The sequence below is a fragment of the Melospiza melodia genome, chromosome 8, assembly GCF_035770615.1.
Source record: "Melospiza melodia melodia isolate bMelMel2 chromosome 8, bMelMel2.pri, whole genome shotgun sequence".
Classification (NCBI taxonomy): Eukaryota; Metazoa; Chordata; class Aves; order Passeriformes; family Passerellidae; genus Melospiza; species Melospiza melodia.
This window is the reverse complement of record NC_086201.1, coordinates 21,811,717-21,831,044: the sequence shown is the minus strand read 5'-3', so window position 1 is coordinate 21,831,044 and position 19,328 is coordinate 21,811,717. Positions and strand designations below refer to the sequence as shown.

Sequence of the window (19,328 nt, the reverse complement as noted above, 5' to 3'; positions counted from 1 at the left end):
ATAAATGGGAATGAATGAATGAATGAATGAATGAATGAATGAATGAATGAATGAATGAATGAATGAATGAATGAATGAATACAAGCAAAACCAGCTTCTATTTTGCAGCAATTTAGCAAAGGGCAGGGCAGCAAACAAGGACACTTCTTTCAAAAGGGGATCTTGGATTCATGCCATGACCATCCCTGACCCTTTCTGTAAGAGGAAGTTTCCCTGTTCTCCCCTTCTCTGCCTTCTTGGGGTTTCTCCCCTTCTGTACCAACTCTGCCTGAGCGCACGGATCTGTCTTTTTTAAATGCAAAACGGAGAACGGCTCGGGAGCATGGGGCACGCACCCACCTCCACGCACCCACCTCCGCCCGAACCGGGGGAGCTGGCAGAGCCGCTCGCTGCGCTGCCTTGGGGAGCGGCGCTCTCCGCTAACTCCCGAGTACACCCTCCCGCTGCCTCGGCCCGCTCCGACACCGGGCAGCGGCGCCCCGGGCCGCCGGTTTTCCCGGAATCCTCATAAATAAAACTGTACATAAAGTTCCAACAGAAAAAGCAGCGGAACAGCACAACCGGTGTCCGCGGCCGCCGCTTCCAGCCCAGCCCCGACGTCCCCGCGGGGCCTCAGGCGGGGCCGCCCGGGACAGCGGCGGCGGGGGCGGCCAGCGCCTCCCGCTCCCGCTTCTTCTGCTTCATGCGGCGGTTCTGGAACCAGACCTTCACCTGGGCGTCGCGGAGGCGCAGCGAGCGGGCCACCTCGAGGCGGCGGGCCCGCGACAGGTACCGGCTGAAGTGGAACTCCTTCTCCAGCTCCGTGAGCTGCCGGGTGCTGAAGCTGGTGCGTGCGGAGCAGGCGGGAGCTTGCCCCCCGCACGGCGCCGCGCCGCCTGCAACGCCGAAAAACACCGCGCTTCAGCGGGGGCAGAGGCAGGGGGTGGAGGCAGGAGAGGGGCAGAGGGGAGCCGGGATGGGAGCAGCCCCCGCCCGCACCCGCCGCCCCACTCACTTCTGCCGGGCGGGCTCCGCTTCGCTCGCATCCACTCGAAGGTGCGGAGCGCCGCCGGGGCCGCCGCGGGAGCCGGGCGGGCGGGCGCGGCCCCGGGGCCGGGCGGGAGGTGCCGGAGCTCCCCGCCGCCCGCGCCCAGGCAAGGGCAGGGGCGCTCGGGGTCCCGGGAGCGGCCTCTCCCGGCGAGGATGGACGAGGCGCAGGCCGGCGGTCCGGCTCCCCGCGACGGGCGGCAGCCGGGGCCCAGCGCCGCGGGGGCAGCGGCCGCGTAGCCCGGCGCCTGCGGGGGGGACGCGGCGCTGGCCGTGGTGCCCAGCGCCAGGAAGGCGCCGTCCCCTCGCTGGGGGTACGGGGCCTGCGGGGCACCGCGGCACAGCCCCGGCGGAAAGGCGAGAGCGAAGTACCCCAGCTCCATGGCCCACGGGGCAGCACCGAGCCCCGCCGGTGCAATATTGCCCTAATATAGGCCCTGGAGCGGGGCACGTCCCGCCCCGCGGCCAATGGGAGCCCGGAGGGGCGAGCCCGAGCCGGGGGTCCCGGGCGCCCCCAGCTCCCCTGCTCCGGCCGGCTGATCGGGCTGGAGCGGGGCTGGAGCGGGGCTGCAGGTGGGCAATCCTGCCGTGCCGCACCGGGATTACCCCGGGACAGATCGCTCCCCTTGGCTCGACGGAGTCTCCGCACGCTTGGGACGTTTGCCGGGAGTTTGGAAGGTGAGCGAGCTGGCGCTTTCCCGCTATCCGGGCGCCCGTCTGCGCTCTCCCGTGCCCTGCAGCCGGCCAGATTCTGGGGGCTCCCACGGGAGCCCAGCCGGCACACCCCGGCCGCCCCACCCGCGGAGGTGCTGCTGCACCTCATGGCACTTAATGGTCTCGTTCCATCAGATAAGTGCTCTGCAGCCTCTCAAAAATGAATCTCCTCACCGTTAACAGGCTCACACCGTTAATGGACTTCTATTTTTCCCTTGGCGATTCAGCATTGTTTACTGAGTGTTCACCAAGTTGCTCTACCCAGCCAAATCGTCCAACTCTCTCTTGGTTTTCAATCCCCCAGAATGGCAGGAAACAACAGCAAGGTGAAGGAGGTGAAATCTGGACTCCCGACATGATCATCTTTCCCTAAACGTCTCCAAGTGACATTTGACCATCCAGTGTGAGCCACGCTGATGTTTGACTTGGGTAATGATCGGTTTCATCTCAGCTGATAACCGTGTGTCAGTGCAGTTCAGAAGGGTGTGCTGGGCAGAGCACACCTGGGCTTTCGTGACTTGGGACTGGACATAAAAGGAACACAAAGAGGGGCTACATCATGCTGCTTTGAATTAGACTTGCAACCTTCTAATTCTTACTAGGTGGATGTGGAGTCAGCTGGCAAATGCAAGGGTTGTACTTTATTTAAAAATATATTTTATTTCTAAATAAAAGCATGAAATTTATATACCTTTATCCATCATCTAGTGCCTTCCACTCAACAGCTCAAGGAGTTCCACAAGCTCTTGGCAAAAGTGCCATTTGTTGTGGTCAGGGAGAGGCCACAAATTTTGCAAGGACCAAGCACGATGCCAACCTCATGAAGGCAACCAGAATCCCCGGAGAGGGAAACATTCCACTGGATCTCCTGTGGATTTCAGAGGGCCAGACTGGTGACAGGAAAGGGATATAATGGGGAGACATAATCAGACCATTTCACTGACTCAGTATCAACTCTTTCCCACGGAGATTTGTGCTCTGCAGCTCAGCTTCACCATTATGCCCAGCTGATGGATTCAGAGCAGATCTGTTGGGTTTTTCCTGCAGGGGCCCTGAGAGGACACATTGCTAGGACAGGCATGCACATCCTGCAGAGGTACAGGAGCATTTCCCTGCACAGGGACTCTGATCAGTGACATGACCTCCTATCAGCCCCACTTTCTCCCCAGCTAATGTTGTTCATCTACTATAAACCAACTATTGCAGAGCAAAGGCTGGCTGTGTACAGATTATGTCTTAAGGGTGCTTGAACTTCGAGTCTACAGACACAGCAGGCACTGAAATCTCAGAGTCCTGACACTCAGTGTTCTCCTGGCACAGACTTGTTCACTCTGGTGGGCTGTGCTGCCCTTATACTCTAATAATGGGGTATCACCTAAATTTCCATTTTCAGGGGGTGCGAGAAGAATTAGAAGAAAAAAATAGAGGAACAGTTTAAATGAAATACACTCTGTCAGGCAACATACATTTGGAGGAAGGGGTTAAACTCTGGATGATACAAACTTTCTCAGCACTCCCATGGCAATCAGAGCAGTTTGGAAAATGTTGTCTTCTGAAAAATCAGAAGCCTGGGAACACCAGGTTTTCTCTTTAACAGAGAATGGCTGTCCATGCAGCAGAGCATCTGTGCTCTTCAGTCTCCCCTGCTGTAAAAATTCCTGCCTGCAGGGAAGGAAAGAAAATTGGCTTCAGAACAGGGCTGCTGCTTTACTTGGGTCTTGTGTTTGCAGAATGCAACTGGTTTAATTACACCTAAGACTGGTCTAAATGCTAGAAAAGCTGTCGGTGTTCACACTAACATACGATCTTTCCATTTACCCAGCTGGATGCTGTTACCAGTTTCCTGTTCATTACCTGTTTGTTTTGGCAGGACTGTTCAAGGGTGACAAAAGCAGAAATCAGTGGCTAAATACAGGAAAAACCTCTCTTGTTGATACTCTGGCTTTAGAGGGAGAGCTTTTTCTACATGCAGGAATTTCAGTGTTCAGACTTTAAAAGTTAACTTCCAGTGACAGATAACAGAGTGACTGAAGATGTTTTTTTACAAGGAGTCTAATGGAAAAGATGAAGGACTCATTGGAAGCCAAAAGAAGGAAGAAGAAAAGTGGGGGGGGGGGGGGGGGGGGAAGAATGTGAAGAACATGATGCTATCAGAGACAACTGGAGAATTGCTGGGAGGTTCAGGGATGCCTGTGTGAGTAGTCAAGTGATGGTGAGACAGGGGAGCTGCTGGGGCAAAAACTTATGTAACAACAATGGGCCAAATGAGTCCTTGTGTCACCGTGTTTCTGGAAGTATGTGGGCCTCTACAAAGCCTGAGAAAGTCCTTGTGGAACCAAGGAGATGCAGGAGAAAGTCCAGCCAAAGAGCCCTGAGTCCTGTTGGTTGCAGACACCAGCCCCTCTGCTGCTGCAGCCCTGCCAGCTGGGCACAGCTGGTTCTCAGTGCTAAGGGGGATGTACATCCATGGTGTGGGGACAGCAAGGGTGTGGGTGGCATCCTGAGGGCAGATAAGCAAACACTGGGCATTTAAGCAGTGGCCCTGTTAGCACAAACAAACCACCAAAGGCTCCTGTGAGAAAGGCTGTTACAGAAGGAGGGGAAGCTCTTGGGAGTTTATTTGTAAAATGTGAATAAACCCAGGGATGAACAGAGACTCCAGGGCAGAGATGGGGAGTTGTTCTGGCACTCTAGGGGAGCCATCCTCAGCTCCTGCACTAGCACAGGCAGGTACATCATCCCTCAGGAAAGGGTGTTTCCCTCTGCCATCCATGTTTCCCTGCCACAAGTTCCTCTTTCCCAGGTGACCCCTGGGAGAGGAACCTGTGTTCTCCCAGTATGTGAGATTAACAACAAAGATCCTCTATATGAACACAGAGAAGAGGATAGTCTATCCCTTCTTCTGTAAAGATTTGCTCTGAAGGGTGATTCCACGCTGGCCCCTTGCCATGTAAAGCCCTGTTTCCAGTCCCATGGCTGTGAATTTTTTGGGACGGAAATATTACACATATTGATAACCCAGAGGGGTCAAGGTAAGCCATGCAAAATGTGTGCAAAATGGGTGTCAATGAGTTTGCAGCCAAGATTTCTGTCTTCTCTTGCCTTTCTGGCTCCCAAAGATCCTAAAATGTTTCTTAGAGGAAAGATTGAGTCTGTGTACCTCACTCAGCATGGGATTGCCTACCTTCAGTTGTTGTAAGAAAAACTGCATGTAAAAATAAACGAAGTGTTCAAATCCTACATTTGTGAGTATTTTTACCGGGAAGATGTCCATCCTGTCTAGTACAAATTCCTTGCTGTTTTCACTCTGCTTTGTGCTTATTGTCATTGAAGCTGAGCCTTTCTGTAATTCATCCCAGAACATTCTGAAAACTTCAGAACCCTGGACTCCAAAAAGAGAGACAAAGACTCACCTCTGCTCCTGAGCAGCATCTGCAGAGGCTTAGGGATGTGCAGGCACAGGTACCTCACTGAGTCCCATTTTGTATCTTAGCCTATGTGACCCAAGGGGTTCAGTCCTGCCCTGTTACTCGATGGCTCTCAAGCTCTGGGACTGCATTCTGTTGGATGGGGTTTCTGCTCTGGTCCCAGCTGGCTCAGGTCCAAGCAGAAGTAGGAGGAGCCACTGTCGAGTAAAAAGTGCTCTGGGTGTGATTGCTGACCCTTAACAGAGCCAGCCCTGTCACCCCCTGACAGCCCCACTCCAAGCAAGCACCACGGGGTACTCACTGCTGCCTCTCACGTGGGAGCAGACAGGCATTGCCCATTCAGGGATTAACTTGCCATTCAGTCCCTGGAAAGTGACTGCAGCCAACAGAGCTCTGGCCCAGCTTACCTTGCACCTTTTAAAAGCAGAGGTATGTTGTTCATCAGTGTACAACACCACATGACACCCAGCCACCAGCACGGCCCTCACTGCCCTGGCAGCACCAGCCCCTGTGTGCTGCCCACCCAGCTCCTGCCTGTGTTCCCTGGCAGGTTTGCAGTGCAGTGCTGGGCACCTGGGCTGCCCACCGTGCAGCACACTGTGACTTTGCCAGGCTGCCATGGTGCGTGGCACGCACAGCAGGCTGGCATGTAGGAGGATGGCATCACATCCTGCAGCTCCTTTCCTCTCTCCTCAGCTGACAGCTATCAGCAAGGCACCCTCCCACTGGTAGACCAGCAGCCCCATCCCCTTTACCCTGTTTTTTCCCCTGGCAGGTTGTCCTTTTAGTGCCTGGATGTCCCTGCAGGCTGTTCCAAAGGGCTTCCCATGGGGCTGGAGGGGTGCAGACACCCCAGTGGTGGATCCTGCCTTCAGGCTTTTTGCCATGGAGCCCAAAAGGCCCAGCTGACCCTCAAGAAAGTCAGGGGACTTCTAGTTGATGCTGGTGGGCTCCCTCTTATTTAGCCAGCCTCCTCCCTGCATGCCCTTGCCTCCTGGGTATGCAGCCAGCTGCATCCTCTTCATCTTTGGATAAGGTTGCCTGCAGCCCCAGGTGACCCTGGTGCAGTCTCATAGTGGAAGCCACGGGGGTGTCCCTGAGTCCTTCCCTGGCCTGCCCATGGAGCAGGGCTGGGAGCCTGCAGTGCCTGCTCAGGAAACTCTTGCTAATGGAGCAGGAGGCATTTGGCTTTGTTTTCCCAGCCAAACACAAATGGCACTTACAAAACTGTGGCATCCCTGGAAGCCCCTGGCTGTGCCTGTGTAGGGTCCCCTGCCCTGGTGCTGCTAACCAGGCTATGCACAGTTGGACACTGATGGGCCCCCCCTCAAAAAGAAACAGGATGCAAAGGGGTGGCTCAGCCCTGCACTCACTGCATGGAGATAACACAAAGCCTCAGCTCCTTTTGCACTGGGGAAACTGCCATTGAATGGTGAGTTACTGTAAAGGCCAAACCAGAAAGTGGAGACCCAAACTCCACTGATCTGAACAGAATAACTTGCATGGCCTCACTGAAGCTCCGTGCACCCCCGACACCTCTCAACCAGTGCTGTCAGCAGCTGCCTATCCCAAATACTGCAACATCACTGCTAGCATTTAGAGGGCTTGGCTCACTGACCCTTTTATGGGTCTGGAGCAGATGGAGGGAGCAGGGAAGGAGAGGAAGGGGTGCTGTGCCTCCCATTTGTAAAGAAAGGCAAAGGTAAGATCAGCCCCAGGCCTGGCCTTGGCTGACTAGCTGTGTTTTAAATAGGTGACTGGAGTTCATCACATCAGATGCTCTTGCAAAGGAGCTGAGCTCCTGATGAGTGTAAGAGGGGTTTGTTTATAATTTATGGGTTTTAAATGATGGGCCAAGAAAAAGTCTGGCTTGTGCCAAAGTGTATCTCTCCTCTAGATTGCTGATGCTTGTACAAACATTGTAAAAATGCCAGCAATCTTGCTAAAGTTACATTACTTCTAATAATTAGGTTATCATCATGGACTTCTATTGCATTACAAAGGAGACACCTCTGCCAGAGTCACGGAGAAGAAAGTGAGTTTATTTACAAGATTCTCCCTCACACGAGCTCCTCCTCCTCCCCCCTGGAAACCATGGCTGCTGTCTTCCTGCAACATGAAAGCAATTCAGGGCAGTGGGCCTCAGTAACACCGTGTTTGTGGTCAGGGCTCCTCTGAGCTCCCTTCCTTCCCCAGATCTCTAAACAGCCTTTTCTTTTTCACCAGATTTAATGAAGGACTAATAGTCTAAGTCGAGGCAGACACTGACTCTCAGCCTAGAGAGCACAAAGCAAAAGGGAGAAGGGCGCTGGGTGTCCTACAGAAATGGTGGTGCCTTGCTGTTTCACAGAGAGAAGCAGGTGATGCAAAATATATGGTGTTTCAAGAACACACAAAAACCTACATGGGGAATTTTGTTTGTGGGCACACTGATTGCAGAAAGTTTTGGAGAGACAAACATATGTATATATTTATGGGAAATTACAGAAGTATAAACCACAAGTGGTGTCTAGCATTACTTTTTGTGTTGTTTGTATGTTTTATTTACTCCTGGGTGGTTCTTCTAAAAAACAATTTGTGTGAAAACTTCCATAGAATACAATTTTAGGGCTTAAAAGGGTTAAAATATGTCTCCAAACAAAGAAGTTTACTCTGTTCTGTTTTGTTTACAGATCTGTAACACATATATCCAAATTTGCTTGGTTAAAACTGGAATTTAACAAAAGATACACTTTTCACTGTAGCACAGCATTGTTGAAATCTCACAGAGGGGAAAACAAAACCCTAAGTAATATTTTGAATCATTAGTGCTCAGCTGAACAAAAATAGCAAATGGCGAGGAAGAAAGCAGGGATGGGAAAGAAAAGAAGAATAAATAAAAGAAAACTTGTCTGTATTGACCAGGATGGGAGGTGGCAAAATATTTCTCACAATAGGAATGCCAGGTCTGTCATTAGAGGATGGAGTAGGAGCTGCAGTCTTTGTCAAACTGGAAAGCGATGCATCAGACGCTTTGGTGGGGAATATAGAAGTTTGGATTAATATTTAACCCAACACTTTTAGAAAGAGACAAGAATAGTCTTCTCAGAGCAATATGTACTGTCAGGAAGAGACTTTAATCACAGCGTTTACAAAAGAAATATCTCTGTAAATCCAGCGAGTTCAATACAGCCGTGTAACTAGAGAGGAGGCAACACGAGGCTTCAGAGCACCGTTCCCTTTCTTTTTCCCATTTTTGCATCTTCTCGTTCCTTTAATTTTTTCTTCCCCGCGTTAGCTGTCCTGTTGGTGTCAGGGAGGTGGCGGTGCCCCCTGCGGCGGTCAGGCCGGGTGGGACTGTCCTTGCCGGGCACCGGGGAGCGCGGCGGCACCGCCCGGGCCCTGCCCGCGCCCCGTCTCAGCGTCTCCCTTCGGCTGCGTGTATCTGATTGTCAATTTTCTTACAAAGTTTATATTTATGGAAAAAAAAACAAACAAACCAAGAGGAAAAGCTCGGCCTTCCAAAGATGTCTAAAAATTGATTTATGGTTAGTAAAAGACAACAGTATAAAAATAACAAAGGAGGTGGCAGCTGCTGCGCGGATTGCTATGGAGACCCTAATGAAATTAGCACTATCAGAGGGTTTCTAATTTTTTTGCCTTCTAAGCTTCTAATTCCTTTTCTATTTTGGATAGCCAGAGTGTAATTAAAAAAAAAAAAGAAAAAAAAAAAAAAGAAAAAAAAAAGAAAATAAAACAGCCCACCGAAATAATATGCGCGATACATATCTAGCCAATAAATAAATGTTAACCTCACCGAGGTTTTTATATGCAGGATTTGATCTGAAACAAGATGGCCAAGAGCCCCTCTTTGTAGATCGCCTCCTCAAAGCGGCTGCGCCTCCATCTGAAGGTGGCTTCACGCGGCCGAGCCAGCTGCCGGCCAAGCCACCGAGGCGCTCGAGTGGGGCCAGCCGATTAGAAATAAATACTTTAAAAATACTTTCAATATTTTTTTAAAGTGTAACGGCTCTTTGTGTGATGCCACAGCTTGTTTTACTCTATTAATGATTTACGACTTGCTGTCTTAATTAATCCTTACATAAACTACAAACACCAGCCACTGTTACAACTGTTCAAGACTACTCTCTCAACTAGCTCAGACCGATTATACTAAATAGGTGAAATGTAAGTCACCACGGACCTGAATCCCTCTCCCGAAGTATTGGTGAAGAAACTCTACAAATACCCACATAAATACATTAAGACGAGGATAAATAATCAGTGATACAAAAAATGTCTCGCTTAAAATAATAAATACATATCATTTAGTCCAATGCGATCCTTACGTTACGGAAGAACTCATAAATTAACTTCTCTGAAATAAGCTTACGCGCGGGCAAGTTCCGACGGCTCACGACTGGTCTAAAACACCTCAGCATGACGCGCTGCTAACACTACAGCATCTCTAAGACTTACCTTCAAGTACATCATTACCAGCTTATCAGTCCCTCGGTTGGCAGTATATTGCACTGTCATGCTTAAAACAGCTCTAAGAGAGAGGCTCCTGCTCACGGACCTACTCGGGGCTGCGGAAGAAAGAAGGGAGCTGCTAAGGGAGACAAATCCACTAATACTGTTGGCACTCGAGAGCACAGTAACACTGTCCCGTCAGAAAAGTGAGGTAATGGAGAGGGGAGCGGGGCCCGCTGGCCGCCGCCCCGCTACAGATGCGTGAGCTTGGGCGCCTCCTGCATCCGTCCCTGAGAGGTGTGGTGAGAGGAAAGGTCCGTGTAGGTGGGGTGGGGGTCGCAAGGTCCGTGGTGGTGGCCGCCGGGGATCTGGGCGGCGCAGCTGTAGTCCACGCTGGCGGAGGAGGGGTGCTGCAGGTGCCCCAGGTTGAACATGGGGCCCGAGGCCGGCATGGAGTCCACGAAGTTGCCCCCCACGTAGACGGGGCTGCCCTGCAGGCTGGGGTTGGCGAAGCCGCCGCCGCCGCTCTGCATGGGGTGGGGGTCGTACTCCGCGCCCGCGTAGCGCTTCTGCTGCGGCAGGCAGCTGCTGAGCGGCGCCGTGTAGGCGGCCAGCCCGTACATGCTCTGCTGCGACTTGGCGAACGAGGTGGGCGAGGGCGCGTCGTAGCTCAGGCTGTTGACGCCGGGGAGCTGGCTGGAGTAGCCGACGTGGTTTGGGCCGCTTAGAGGGGGGCTGCGGTCCGGGGACTGTCCGACGGGGGAGTGCATGATGCCTTTGGCTTTTTGGTCCTTTTTGTACTTCATCCGGCGGTTCTGGAACCAGATCTTGATCTGCCGCTCGGTCAGGTTCAGGAGGTTGGCCATCTCCACGCGGCGCGGCCGGCACAGGTAGCGATTGAAGTGGAACTCCTTCTCCAGCTCCACCAGCTGCGCGCTGGTGTAGGCTGTTCGCACCCTCTTGGAGGCCGGCCCGGGGGGGCTCTTGTCCTCGCAGCTCTCTCCTGCGGGGAAGAGACACAAGGAGACATTGGTTTCCCCCCACGAAAGACAGCCCCCCTTCCTCCCAGGGTTCCTCGGAAACCTGCTATACCCTCTCGCTCTGTCGGCCCCGGGGAGGGGGTGCAGAGGGCCCGGGGGCAGCCTCTCCCTCCTCCCTGCCCGATATCCACCCTCCTGCGGCTGCCCCTCCCCAGAGACACCGACCAGGCGTCCCCAGCACCCCGCCCCCAGCCTGTCCCACCTGCAGCGCCCGGCAGGGCTGGCACCTTTCAGTGGGGTGCGGTGGGGGGATAAGAGGGCGATGGCAGCTACAGGAGCAGCAGACAAGGCCCTGAGCCGGAGTTCAGCCCGAAGGACTCAGCCCTACTCCCCGGGAGAGCAGTGGATCGGGGCGGGGGTTTTGGGCTACCTGGTGGGGCGCAGGTGCTTTTCTGCTTGGAGTTCTGCCGGGACTCCTTCATCCAAGGAAATATCTGCTTGCTGAGGCTGGCGCTGGCCGAGCCCGAGGAGTTGGGGCCCCCCTTGGCTTTTTTCGGAGGGGGCACACTGGGAGGGGGGTTGGGCGGGGAGGAGGGCGGCAGGGCCGGGGGCTGATGCTCGCCGATCCCTGGGGGCTGGCTGCCCCCGGGGCCGCCCCCGCCCGACCGCATGCAGCTCCCGCTCAGCTCGCTGCCCTTGTGGGCCGGAGCGCGGCCGGGCGCCGAGCCCTGCACGGAGCAGGCGGAGCCGGGGTACTCGCCGTCCAGGCCGGCCTGGCCGTAGGGCTGGTGGGCCGCGCCGTAGGGGTAGGCGTCGGCCTTGCTGTAGGTGTAGCCCCCGAAGAGCCCCGCGTTGTCGTAGTAGGCGGCTTTCTGCATCCTCTGCTCTGCGCTCGCCGAGGCCCGCGGCCCCCGCTCAAATAACATTGACCGCCGCCCCGCGCCTCACGTCCTCGGCCCGGGCCACTCGCAGCCACCTGGGCAGGGAAACAGCAGGGACACAAAAGAGACTTTTAGAGGGAGGAACCGGCTGGTAGCGGCTGGCACGGGCCGGTCCCTGCGTCCCCCGCACCCCGGCACCCTCGGCCTCCCATGCAGGGGAGGGCTGGGAGGCATCAAGGAAGGAGCAGGGGACTCAAAGAAGGACCAAGAGACAAAAGGGTAGGATCAGGGTCACCAGGCAGGAGTCAGGGCAAATTGGGCCACACCACGCGAGGGCAGAGAACACCAGGGAAAGACCCGAGCCGCTGCAGGTAAAGAGCCACCCGAGAGCCATGGTGCGGGAGGAACGGAGCACATTGGCGGGACATCCTACAGGCCAGCTTTTGAAGCATTTGGGGGGATGTTTTATTTGCTTTGTTTTGCCTTTGGCCTGTTCCCGCTCGCGTTTGGCAGGATCGGGTTGTAGGCACGGGCTCTCAGTGACAACTGTGCTGGGTGGTGTCCCCAAAGAGCCCGCGGCCCACTCCGGCCGAGAGCATGGCGCCCCCCGGCCGGCACGCGTGCGCACGGCCCTGCGCGGCTGACATGATGGATGGAGCCCGGGCTGCGGCCGGGCAGAGGCAGAAAAATCCCGTCCCCTTTGTAATCCCGCCCTGCTTCTTTCCCCGGATTCCTCCAGAGTTAAAGTATAACCGGCGCCATTCACTCCCTTTACTTTGCACTATAAAGGAAGTCGCAGGTCAGCTCCCCTATTTTAATTCTGTGATGAATTAAATTCCCTCACCCAACGTTTCTCGTCCCTTTTATTTGTACCCAGTAGAAAGAACCTGAGACATTTGAGATAATTTTTAGAGGGTTCTTTTCTTTTTTCGGCCAGCAAACTTACGGCTCTCCCCTCCCCGCCCCCCGGCTGCCACATGGGGCTGCTCCCCCCGAAAGCGCACGGTCCCTTAGGGCAGATGTTTTGAGGCAGGGTGCTGATACCTTTCTCCTTGCTGCTCCCAAAACTTCTCTGCGCTTAGTACAAGATGGAAACTGTTCTGCAGTTTTGGTGCGGCTTTTTAATATTCCCTGCTCCTATTTTTCTTGTGGGATAGGGGTTTTCTCTGACACTTTTGGTCATTTTGTAAATTAGCACATACTTCTCCTGACAATATAAATCTGTAAATCAACATATCTTGAGACTTCCTTGTATTTCTGCAGGATTTAAGCCTACTAACATACCAGAGAAAAGTAGCTAGAAATCTTTGAAAGATGCCCGACAATTATAGTTCTTCTGCCTATACTTATGCAATATTAGGAGAGTACTCTTCCTTCTCTCGCAAGTATCATTGGTCTCGCCAAGTATCGTTGATCTGTTCTCTAAAATTCACCGGGAAACACATCTCTGTAAGTGAAAATAACCTCAGCGAGCTGCGATTCACGGCCGCTCTCGGCGGTTTATCCCGTGTCACAGACCGCCGGGGTCCTTTTCTTTCCTAAACAAAAGCTTGAGATGATCTGTATAGCTGACAGAACGGGAACTGTTTTTCTCTCCTGGAAAATTTTTGTTTTAAAAGTCTGCAGAAATGGACGGTGGAGATAAAAATGAGTTTTAATAATGATGTGATAATCTTGACGAGTCTTGGACGTATTTTTGTCCAAATAACTCTGTCTCTCTTTTCCCACTTCTATCATCTACATTTGCGGGACCGGTGTGGACTGAGGACTTTTGTTAGCACAACACTGCCTTAAGCGTAGGCTTTTATATGCCTTGTGAAATATAGTTCCCAAAAGAATACGCAGAATCTTAAGAAAGAATATTGCTGTTAAGCTGTTAAAAGCCTTATTTCTTTTCTGAAATACCAACTGCTTGTGAACTCTGCTTGAACCTAAAAAGGAGGCTATGGGCCATAAATCATATGGACAATGCTCAACTGTTTGGTGGCTCATCTTTAGATCTTAAAAAGAGAGAGAGGGAGAGAAAGAGGGAGAGGGAGACCTATCCAGGGTTTGATTTTCCACGAGTGAAAGGCCCGGGGTGATGTTTTTATAGGTAACACCAAAGCAAGGGCTCAACACTTGGTGGTTTGGCCAGAAAGAGCCTACAGGGGAAAAAAAAAAAAAAAAAAGAAAAAAAGTGACATCCAAATGGTGAGGCCGAGCCGTGGGAGGTGGGCTTGGAGGCACCGAGGGTAGGAAACCGCAAAGTATCCATGTCTGTGTTTCAGATTTCCCTTCTTCCTCTCCAGAAAGGTTCACCTCATCTGAACTGTTAGGTGTCTTACACGATAATGGGACTTTTTGTCCTGCCACTGGTTCCAGTGCCTTTGCAGGATGCCGGGCCTCTCGGGGCTGTACCCGGAGAGCAGCTGCGAGCCCCGGCTGCCCCGGCTGGCCCCGGCTGGCCCAGGCTGACACGGCCCGCCGCTGCCCGCCGCTCTCCTCCGACACTTTCATATTAAGCAGTTCTCTACTAAAACTTCCACTACACTTAATTCTGCTTCGGATCAATATCTAATATGATACCGAATAAATAAGAGGCGGTGAGAGCGGCCAGCGAAGCGGTTATTAAAGCAGCCGGAGCTCTCAGGGTGCATATCAATGCACCTGTCATTGCGGTTGTAGCAAAATTTATGACTGCTAGCGCCGTGGCAGTAAACGCTCCGGCCAGGAATGAAAAGGAAAACACTTCCCAAGCCCCGGCACTTTCAGAAGTGCAAAGCAGCCGGCGCGTAGGAGGGAGCCCGGCAAAAGAATCCCCCGCTCGGCACGTTTCCCGGCCGCCGGCCCGGGGCAGCCCTGTATATAAGGAAAGCGCCGGGGCCGCCGCCGGGCCCGGCCGCAAGCAGGGCAGCCGGGCACCCACCGCTGGGGCTGCGGGCACGTCCCGTCTCTGGGAGCTCTGGGGAGCGCGAACGGGCCCTGCGGGACGCGGAGCGGTGGCCGCCGTGGGGCCTCTCGAAGCGGCTATGGAGCCGCCCGCTCCCCGCGGCTGGTCCGGGCCTTGGCTGCTCCCCAGCCGGGCCCGGCTTCGCGGCACAGGGGCGGCTTCCAGCGGGCTCTCTGCGGGCCGCTCCTTATCTGACGTGCGGGACGCGCCCGGGCTGCCTCCGCCTCCCGGCTTCCACCGAGCAGCTCTCCCCGCTCGGCGGGCACGGGCCGGGCTGCGCTCCCTGCGACGGGCCTGTCGCGATAGGGAAAGAGAGAGATGGATGGAAAAGGAAATGTAGAGAACTCACCAAACTTACGTTTTTTCTTGATTTTTGACTTTAACTGTGTGAGTAGGATCTTCAGGTTCCTTTGGATAATCCGTGGGCACGGACCTGCAACAGAAGTGATAACTCTCAGCGGAAACTGCTTTGTTTTGGACTTTCTTCCTTAGGACTTTGTTAATAAATGCACATCTCGTCCGCAGCCCCTCACCGTGTCTTTCCGTCCGCGTCAGATCTTTTACCAGACAAAGGGTAGATGTTTCTCTTCATTTATTAATAGAGCTTTGAGAGAGGCGGGGAGCAAACAAACGTGCAAAATTCTCCGGTTGCGGGTGGGAGCCGGGTAGGGCGGCCTGCGGCAGCCGCTGCGACGGGCCCCGCGCACCCATGCCTGCCTTCCCGAGCACCCACGCCTGCCTTCCCCAGCACCCATGCCTGCCTTCCCCAGCACCCACGCCTGCCTTTCCGAGCACCCATGCCTGCCTTCCCGAGCACCCATGCCTGCCTTTCCGAGCACCCATGCCTGCCTTCCCGAGCACCCATGCCTGCCTTTCCGAGCACCCATGCCTGCCTTCCCGAGCACCCATGCCTGCCTTCCCCAGCACCCATGCCTGCCTTCCCGAGCAGCCGGCCCGGCAGCGCACGGGGAAAGGGAGCGCCTTTGCGGGGCAGCTGCGGGCACCTTCGAGGGTCGCAAGCACCTCTCCCGCCGCCCGCAGCCACGGCCCGCGAGGAGTTCCGCGGAAACGGAGCTAGCGCGGGTCTCTCTCCATTTCTCCCCCCAGATACCGAATAAAACCAAGAGAAAGATAAGCGAAGAAGTCCCAGCATTGAAAATGCGCTGCAAGCATTTGCGTCTCGGAATTAGTATTTTGCCTTTGTCTGTGCGATGTGTCGATTCAGGACTTTAAGAACTTAAGAGTGCTAGAAAATCCCCCACAAAGAAGCCCAGGTCATTATAAAGACGATATCTAGCCACCATAAGCCTTTGAAATGACCTTTGGCTCGTATAGCAATAACTCACCACTTAATGAACAACCAACGGAAGCGCCTCCGATAGCTCACAACACAACAGATCTTACAACTTTCCACCAAGTCTTCTCTCTCCCTAACCAAACTCAGTAGGATGCTACATTCCCCTTCCAAATCACCTTAATTTATGCTGGCAAACTGGAGTTAGGGAAGTGGAGCTTCATGATTACACACGATGCTCGCTCAGGTTCCTGGCCCAGGCCTGTCCCGGTAACGTCTTATATAATGTATTCACGTGGGCGTACGTCAACTTTAAGTGCTTTATTTTTTTTAAAGAGAATTCATTAGAAATAGCACTTTACACGGTGTATGAAGGCAACCTAAAGTGGGTTGCACCTTAGCCCCTGAGCGGAGAGATCATAATATTGCAAACCGAGTCATTGTTAGCCGCTGTTGATTAACACGGTAAGTTTTCATTTTGTGCCTAATTAATTATCGACTTCTCATCCCTTTCCGAAGCAGCTCCTCAGCCTCACAAGCGATAGCCTTCTAGCTCTAGATATGCTTTATTTAGCCAGAGCTTGGCCAAATACCAAGACTTCCACGGCCACAGGAATAACCCCCAAAGTTTGTACTGTGGAGAGAGGAGTCTGGGCACGCTAGGGTTGTGCTCGTCTCCCAGCGCTCGGAGAAGACGTTCCCAGAGCTGAACCCAGGGAAATCTTTGGAATTATTCAGGCGTGGGACCAATATAGGTATTATTGAAATTTTAGGTGAAGTTACAAGTGAGTGCTTCCATCGAGCCAAATGAAATGCTGCTTGCAGTAATTGGATTCAGCTGACTAACTTGGCAGGCCAGCAGCTTGGAGGCATACAGCTAAGAAAAATGTTCAGTGCTTTTAACTTCTGATCGAGCAGAGCAACACGCAACAGAAAATAATAAATAAATAAATAAATAAATAAATAATAAACAAACACCCTAACTTTCTCCTTCTCCCCTGGCCTCCCACCCTATTTCCTTCGGGGCACTCCGACCCCCGCCGGGGACTCGCCCGGGTGACTCGGGGAGGGCAGGGTCCGTTCCAACCTTACACACGCCCTTGCTCCACAGCACAACGCTGGGCTTTACAGCAGCCATAACCGAGAGTTCAGCCGGGCTCCAGGCAAGGCACAGTCTGTAGAAACAGGCGTTCCTGGGAGAGTGGGGCTGGTTGCAGCAGCCCAAGCGGGAGCTGAGCTGTAAGTGTCTGGGAGGAGGCTGTGTGGCCGCTTCCAGACCCCCAGTCCGCCCAGAGAGGCACCGGTCCCCCCCAGGCATCTTCCCACCGCCTTATTGATCAAACCACACAAATGCAGGGCAAGAAACTTCTCGGTAGATAAATATCAAGCCGTGCTTCAAATCGCATGTGTAACTCGAAGGCATGAGCACACTGGTAACAGCAGTGCTAAAACAACTGCGGAAGGAACACAACAGCCACTAAGGAACACGAATGCTCTGCCAAGGAAAAAGGTTCGGGAAGACACTTGGCACGAACATTTGAGAGATCCTATGTAGGGGCTACATTACCGATGAGCCTATTTTAAATCGCCCTTTACAAATCAACACGGCTACCCCCTGCCCGGCTAACCACGGCAACGCATTAACGTGATGCTCAATCTCACTTTGGCAATGGGAGCATCTAGCAAAGTTCTCTCCCTCGTTTGTTTGCTTATTTGTAATTCCCTTCCACCGAAAATTGGGGAAAGGATAGGGTTAAACGTATTCCCCTAGCTTTTGGAAATGAGTTCACTTTTTATTTAAAGAACATAATAAAAAGAAGATGCAGCTTAAAACGTTCAAGTAGGTGGAGACCACTCCATACATTTGCAGCCACTATGGGCAGAGATTGCAAACAAATTCCAGACCGTCTCTGAGCAAAGGAGATAATACAGCCCCTGCGGTTAAACGTCCCATTTTGTCATGCAGTTGCTTACCTGTGTATCAATTTATCATAAACCTGGGTTCCTCACTTTTCAGGATCTGCGCTTGCAGTTCTTAGAATATATCCTTCACCCTTTGTCTGCAGACAAAACTCTCCTAAACCTGATCTTGCGGTTTTACAAATATTTCCATATACCAGAATTCCCGATAGAACGAAAACAGGCTCAGGCTCAACTACCAATAAAAGAGAGCGAGTGGAAATCGGAATTTGTTGGGCTTAAAAAAAAAAAATCAACACACAACCCTTTAGCCATCAGCCTCCCGGAACCAACGACAGCAATTGGCCGGCTCTTGTTTTGTTTTGGTTTTAAATCGTGCGGCCATTGATGAATTTTGGGGGCGAGCAGGAGAAATCCCTTTATAATCAGAAATATAGGCACTGCCTTAAAATACAGGCATATTGGCCCACGTGATCGCCGAGCAGCGCCGGGGCCGGGGCTGGCGCTCCCCGCGCCCCCGCGCAGCGGGGCAGCCGCGCCGGGCCCCGTGGGGCGGCCCGCGGCCCCGAGCGCTGCCGCCCGCCCGCGCTGCCCGGCCCAGCCCGCTCCGCTCCGCTCCGCACCGCGGCCCCCGCACTTACGCGCCCCGCGGGGCCGGCGGAGCAGCGGGAAAAGGTGAATTCCGCGGGATGATCCCAGCGCGCAGCAATTCCCAGCGGAGACAGAGGAGGTATTTGGAGCCGGCTGCGGCCGGGAGCCTGTGCCGGGGGCAGCTCCGCAGCCACGCTGCTCTGGCGGACAGGCGCCGGGGCCCGCTGGCGTGCGCGACTTTTTGCTCTCTCCTTCTCCGGACCGGGAAGATGCGGGGCAGCGGGGACTACCCTTGTCTGGAGGCTAAACAAACGCTGGGGGAAAAAACCCTCCCGACATTTGTGCGTGTGTGTGTCTGCCCTGAGCCTGCCTCCCTGCTCTGTGTGTATGAAGAGACATGGAGTAAACCCTGTGTATATCTGTCATGTGTGCCCACAAAGCTCCCCAACAACACCGGTTAGGCAAAAGAAAAAAAATATATATGTATTAGCTTCTCTGTTTGATTTTTTGCAACATATCTGTAGCTATAAATACACCACACCTAATCTAACATCTGCTATGATTTCATTACCATCCAAAGCATGGGGATGTGACAGTAACGTATTACCTTACAATACTAACCGTAAGTGCATTGTAACATTTATCTAAATTACATTGCTTTTCCTGACTTTGCAAACCAGTTATAAAAAGATTGGAGTCCAGTGATGGAAACATAAGTTCAATGTAAATTATTGTGTATGGCTTCGGATTTATAATCCTATATTTCTTCGAAACGATGCACTTAAATCTCGCCTCAAGTAAGAGGTAATGGTTCTTTATATCCTTTTCAGTCAGCCATATATTTTGGTGTCTGGGTAGTTTTGCCGAGCCCCCCGCGCTCGCGTGTCTGTGTGTACATACAAAACCCCTACACGCACAGCGTGTTCTGCATACTTGTGTACATGCACACAAAGCCGAACATAATTCTGGCCGCTGTTTAGACATTTTGGATGACGGAGAGGTCTTTGGCTTCCTACACAAAAGTGAGAGGGGAAAAGCTGGACACGAGCAAAGAACACGAAGAGGATTCAGAAGAAAACGCCTTTTTGGAGGGCAGTTCGGAACCCCCCG

At 53.2% G+C, this 19,328-nt stretch overlaps 2 protein-coding genes across 2 annotated transcripts; both read right to left on the bottom strand.

The window, feature by feature from the left end:
* Positions 1–612: 612 nt before the first annotated feature.
* LOC134421042 (homeobox protein Hox-D1-like) lies at positions 613–1,409 on the bottom strand. Its single transcript, XM_063161410.1, has 3 exons — positions 1,108–1,409; positions 995–1,065; positions 613–875 (listed from the first exon to the last, which is right to left on the bottom strand). The coding sequence occupies exons 1-3, from the start codon at positions 1,407–1,409 to the stop codon at positions 613–615; spliced, it is 636 nt and encodes a 211-aa protein (XP_063017480.1).
* Positions 1,410–8,630: 7,221 nt separating this feature from the next.
* Positions 8,631–15,880, bottom strand: HOXD3 (homeobox D3). Its single transcript, XM_063162184.1, has 4 exons — positions 15,760–15,880; positions 14,763–14,846; positions 11,031–11,576; positions 8,631–10,623 (listed from the first exon to the last, which is right to left on the bottom strand). The coding sequence occupies exons 3-4, from the start codon at positions 11,524–11,526 to the stop codon at positions 9,872–9,874; spliced, it is 1,248 nt and encodes a 415-aa protein (XP_063018254.1). The 5' UTR covers positions 11,527–11,576; positions 14,763–14,846; positions 15,760–15,880; the 3' UTR covers positions 8,631–9,871.
* Positions 15,881–19,328: the final 3,448 nt, after the last annotated feature.

What these genes read in the sequence shown, in the direction of transcription:
- LOC134421042 (XM_063161410.1), bottom strand. Translation starts at nt 1,409, where the DNA reads ATGGAGCTGGGGTACTTCGCTCTCGCCTTTCCGCCGGGGCTGTGCCGC. An exon ending in GCGGGCGGCGGGGAGCTCCG is followed by an intron (nt 1,066 to 1,107) that starts GCACCTCCCGCC and finishes CGCCCGCCCGGC; the next exon opens with TCCCGCGGCGGCCCCGGCGG. An exon ending in GCGGAGCCCGCCCGGCAGAA is followed by an intron (nt 876 to 994) that starts GTGAGTGGGGCG and finishes TCGGCGTTGCAG; the next exon opens with GCGGCGCGGCGCCGTGCGGG.
- HOXD3 (XM_063162184.1), bottom strand. Translation starts at nt 11,526, where the DNA reads ATGTTATTTGAGCGGGGGCCGCGGGCCTCGGCGAGCGCAGAGCAGAGG. An exon ending in AAGCACCTGCGCCCCACCAG is followed by an intron (nt 10,624 to 11,030) that starts GTAGCCCAAAAC and finishes TCTTCCCCGCAG; the next exon opens with GAGAGAGCTGCGAGGACAAG.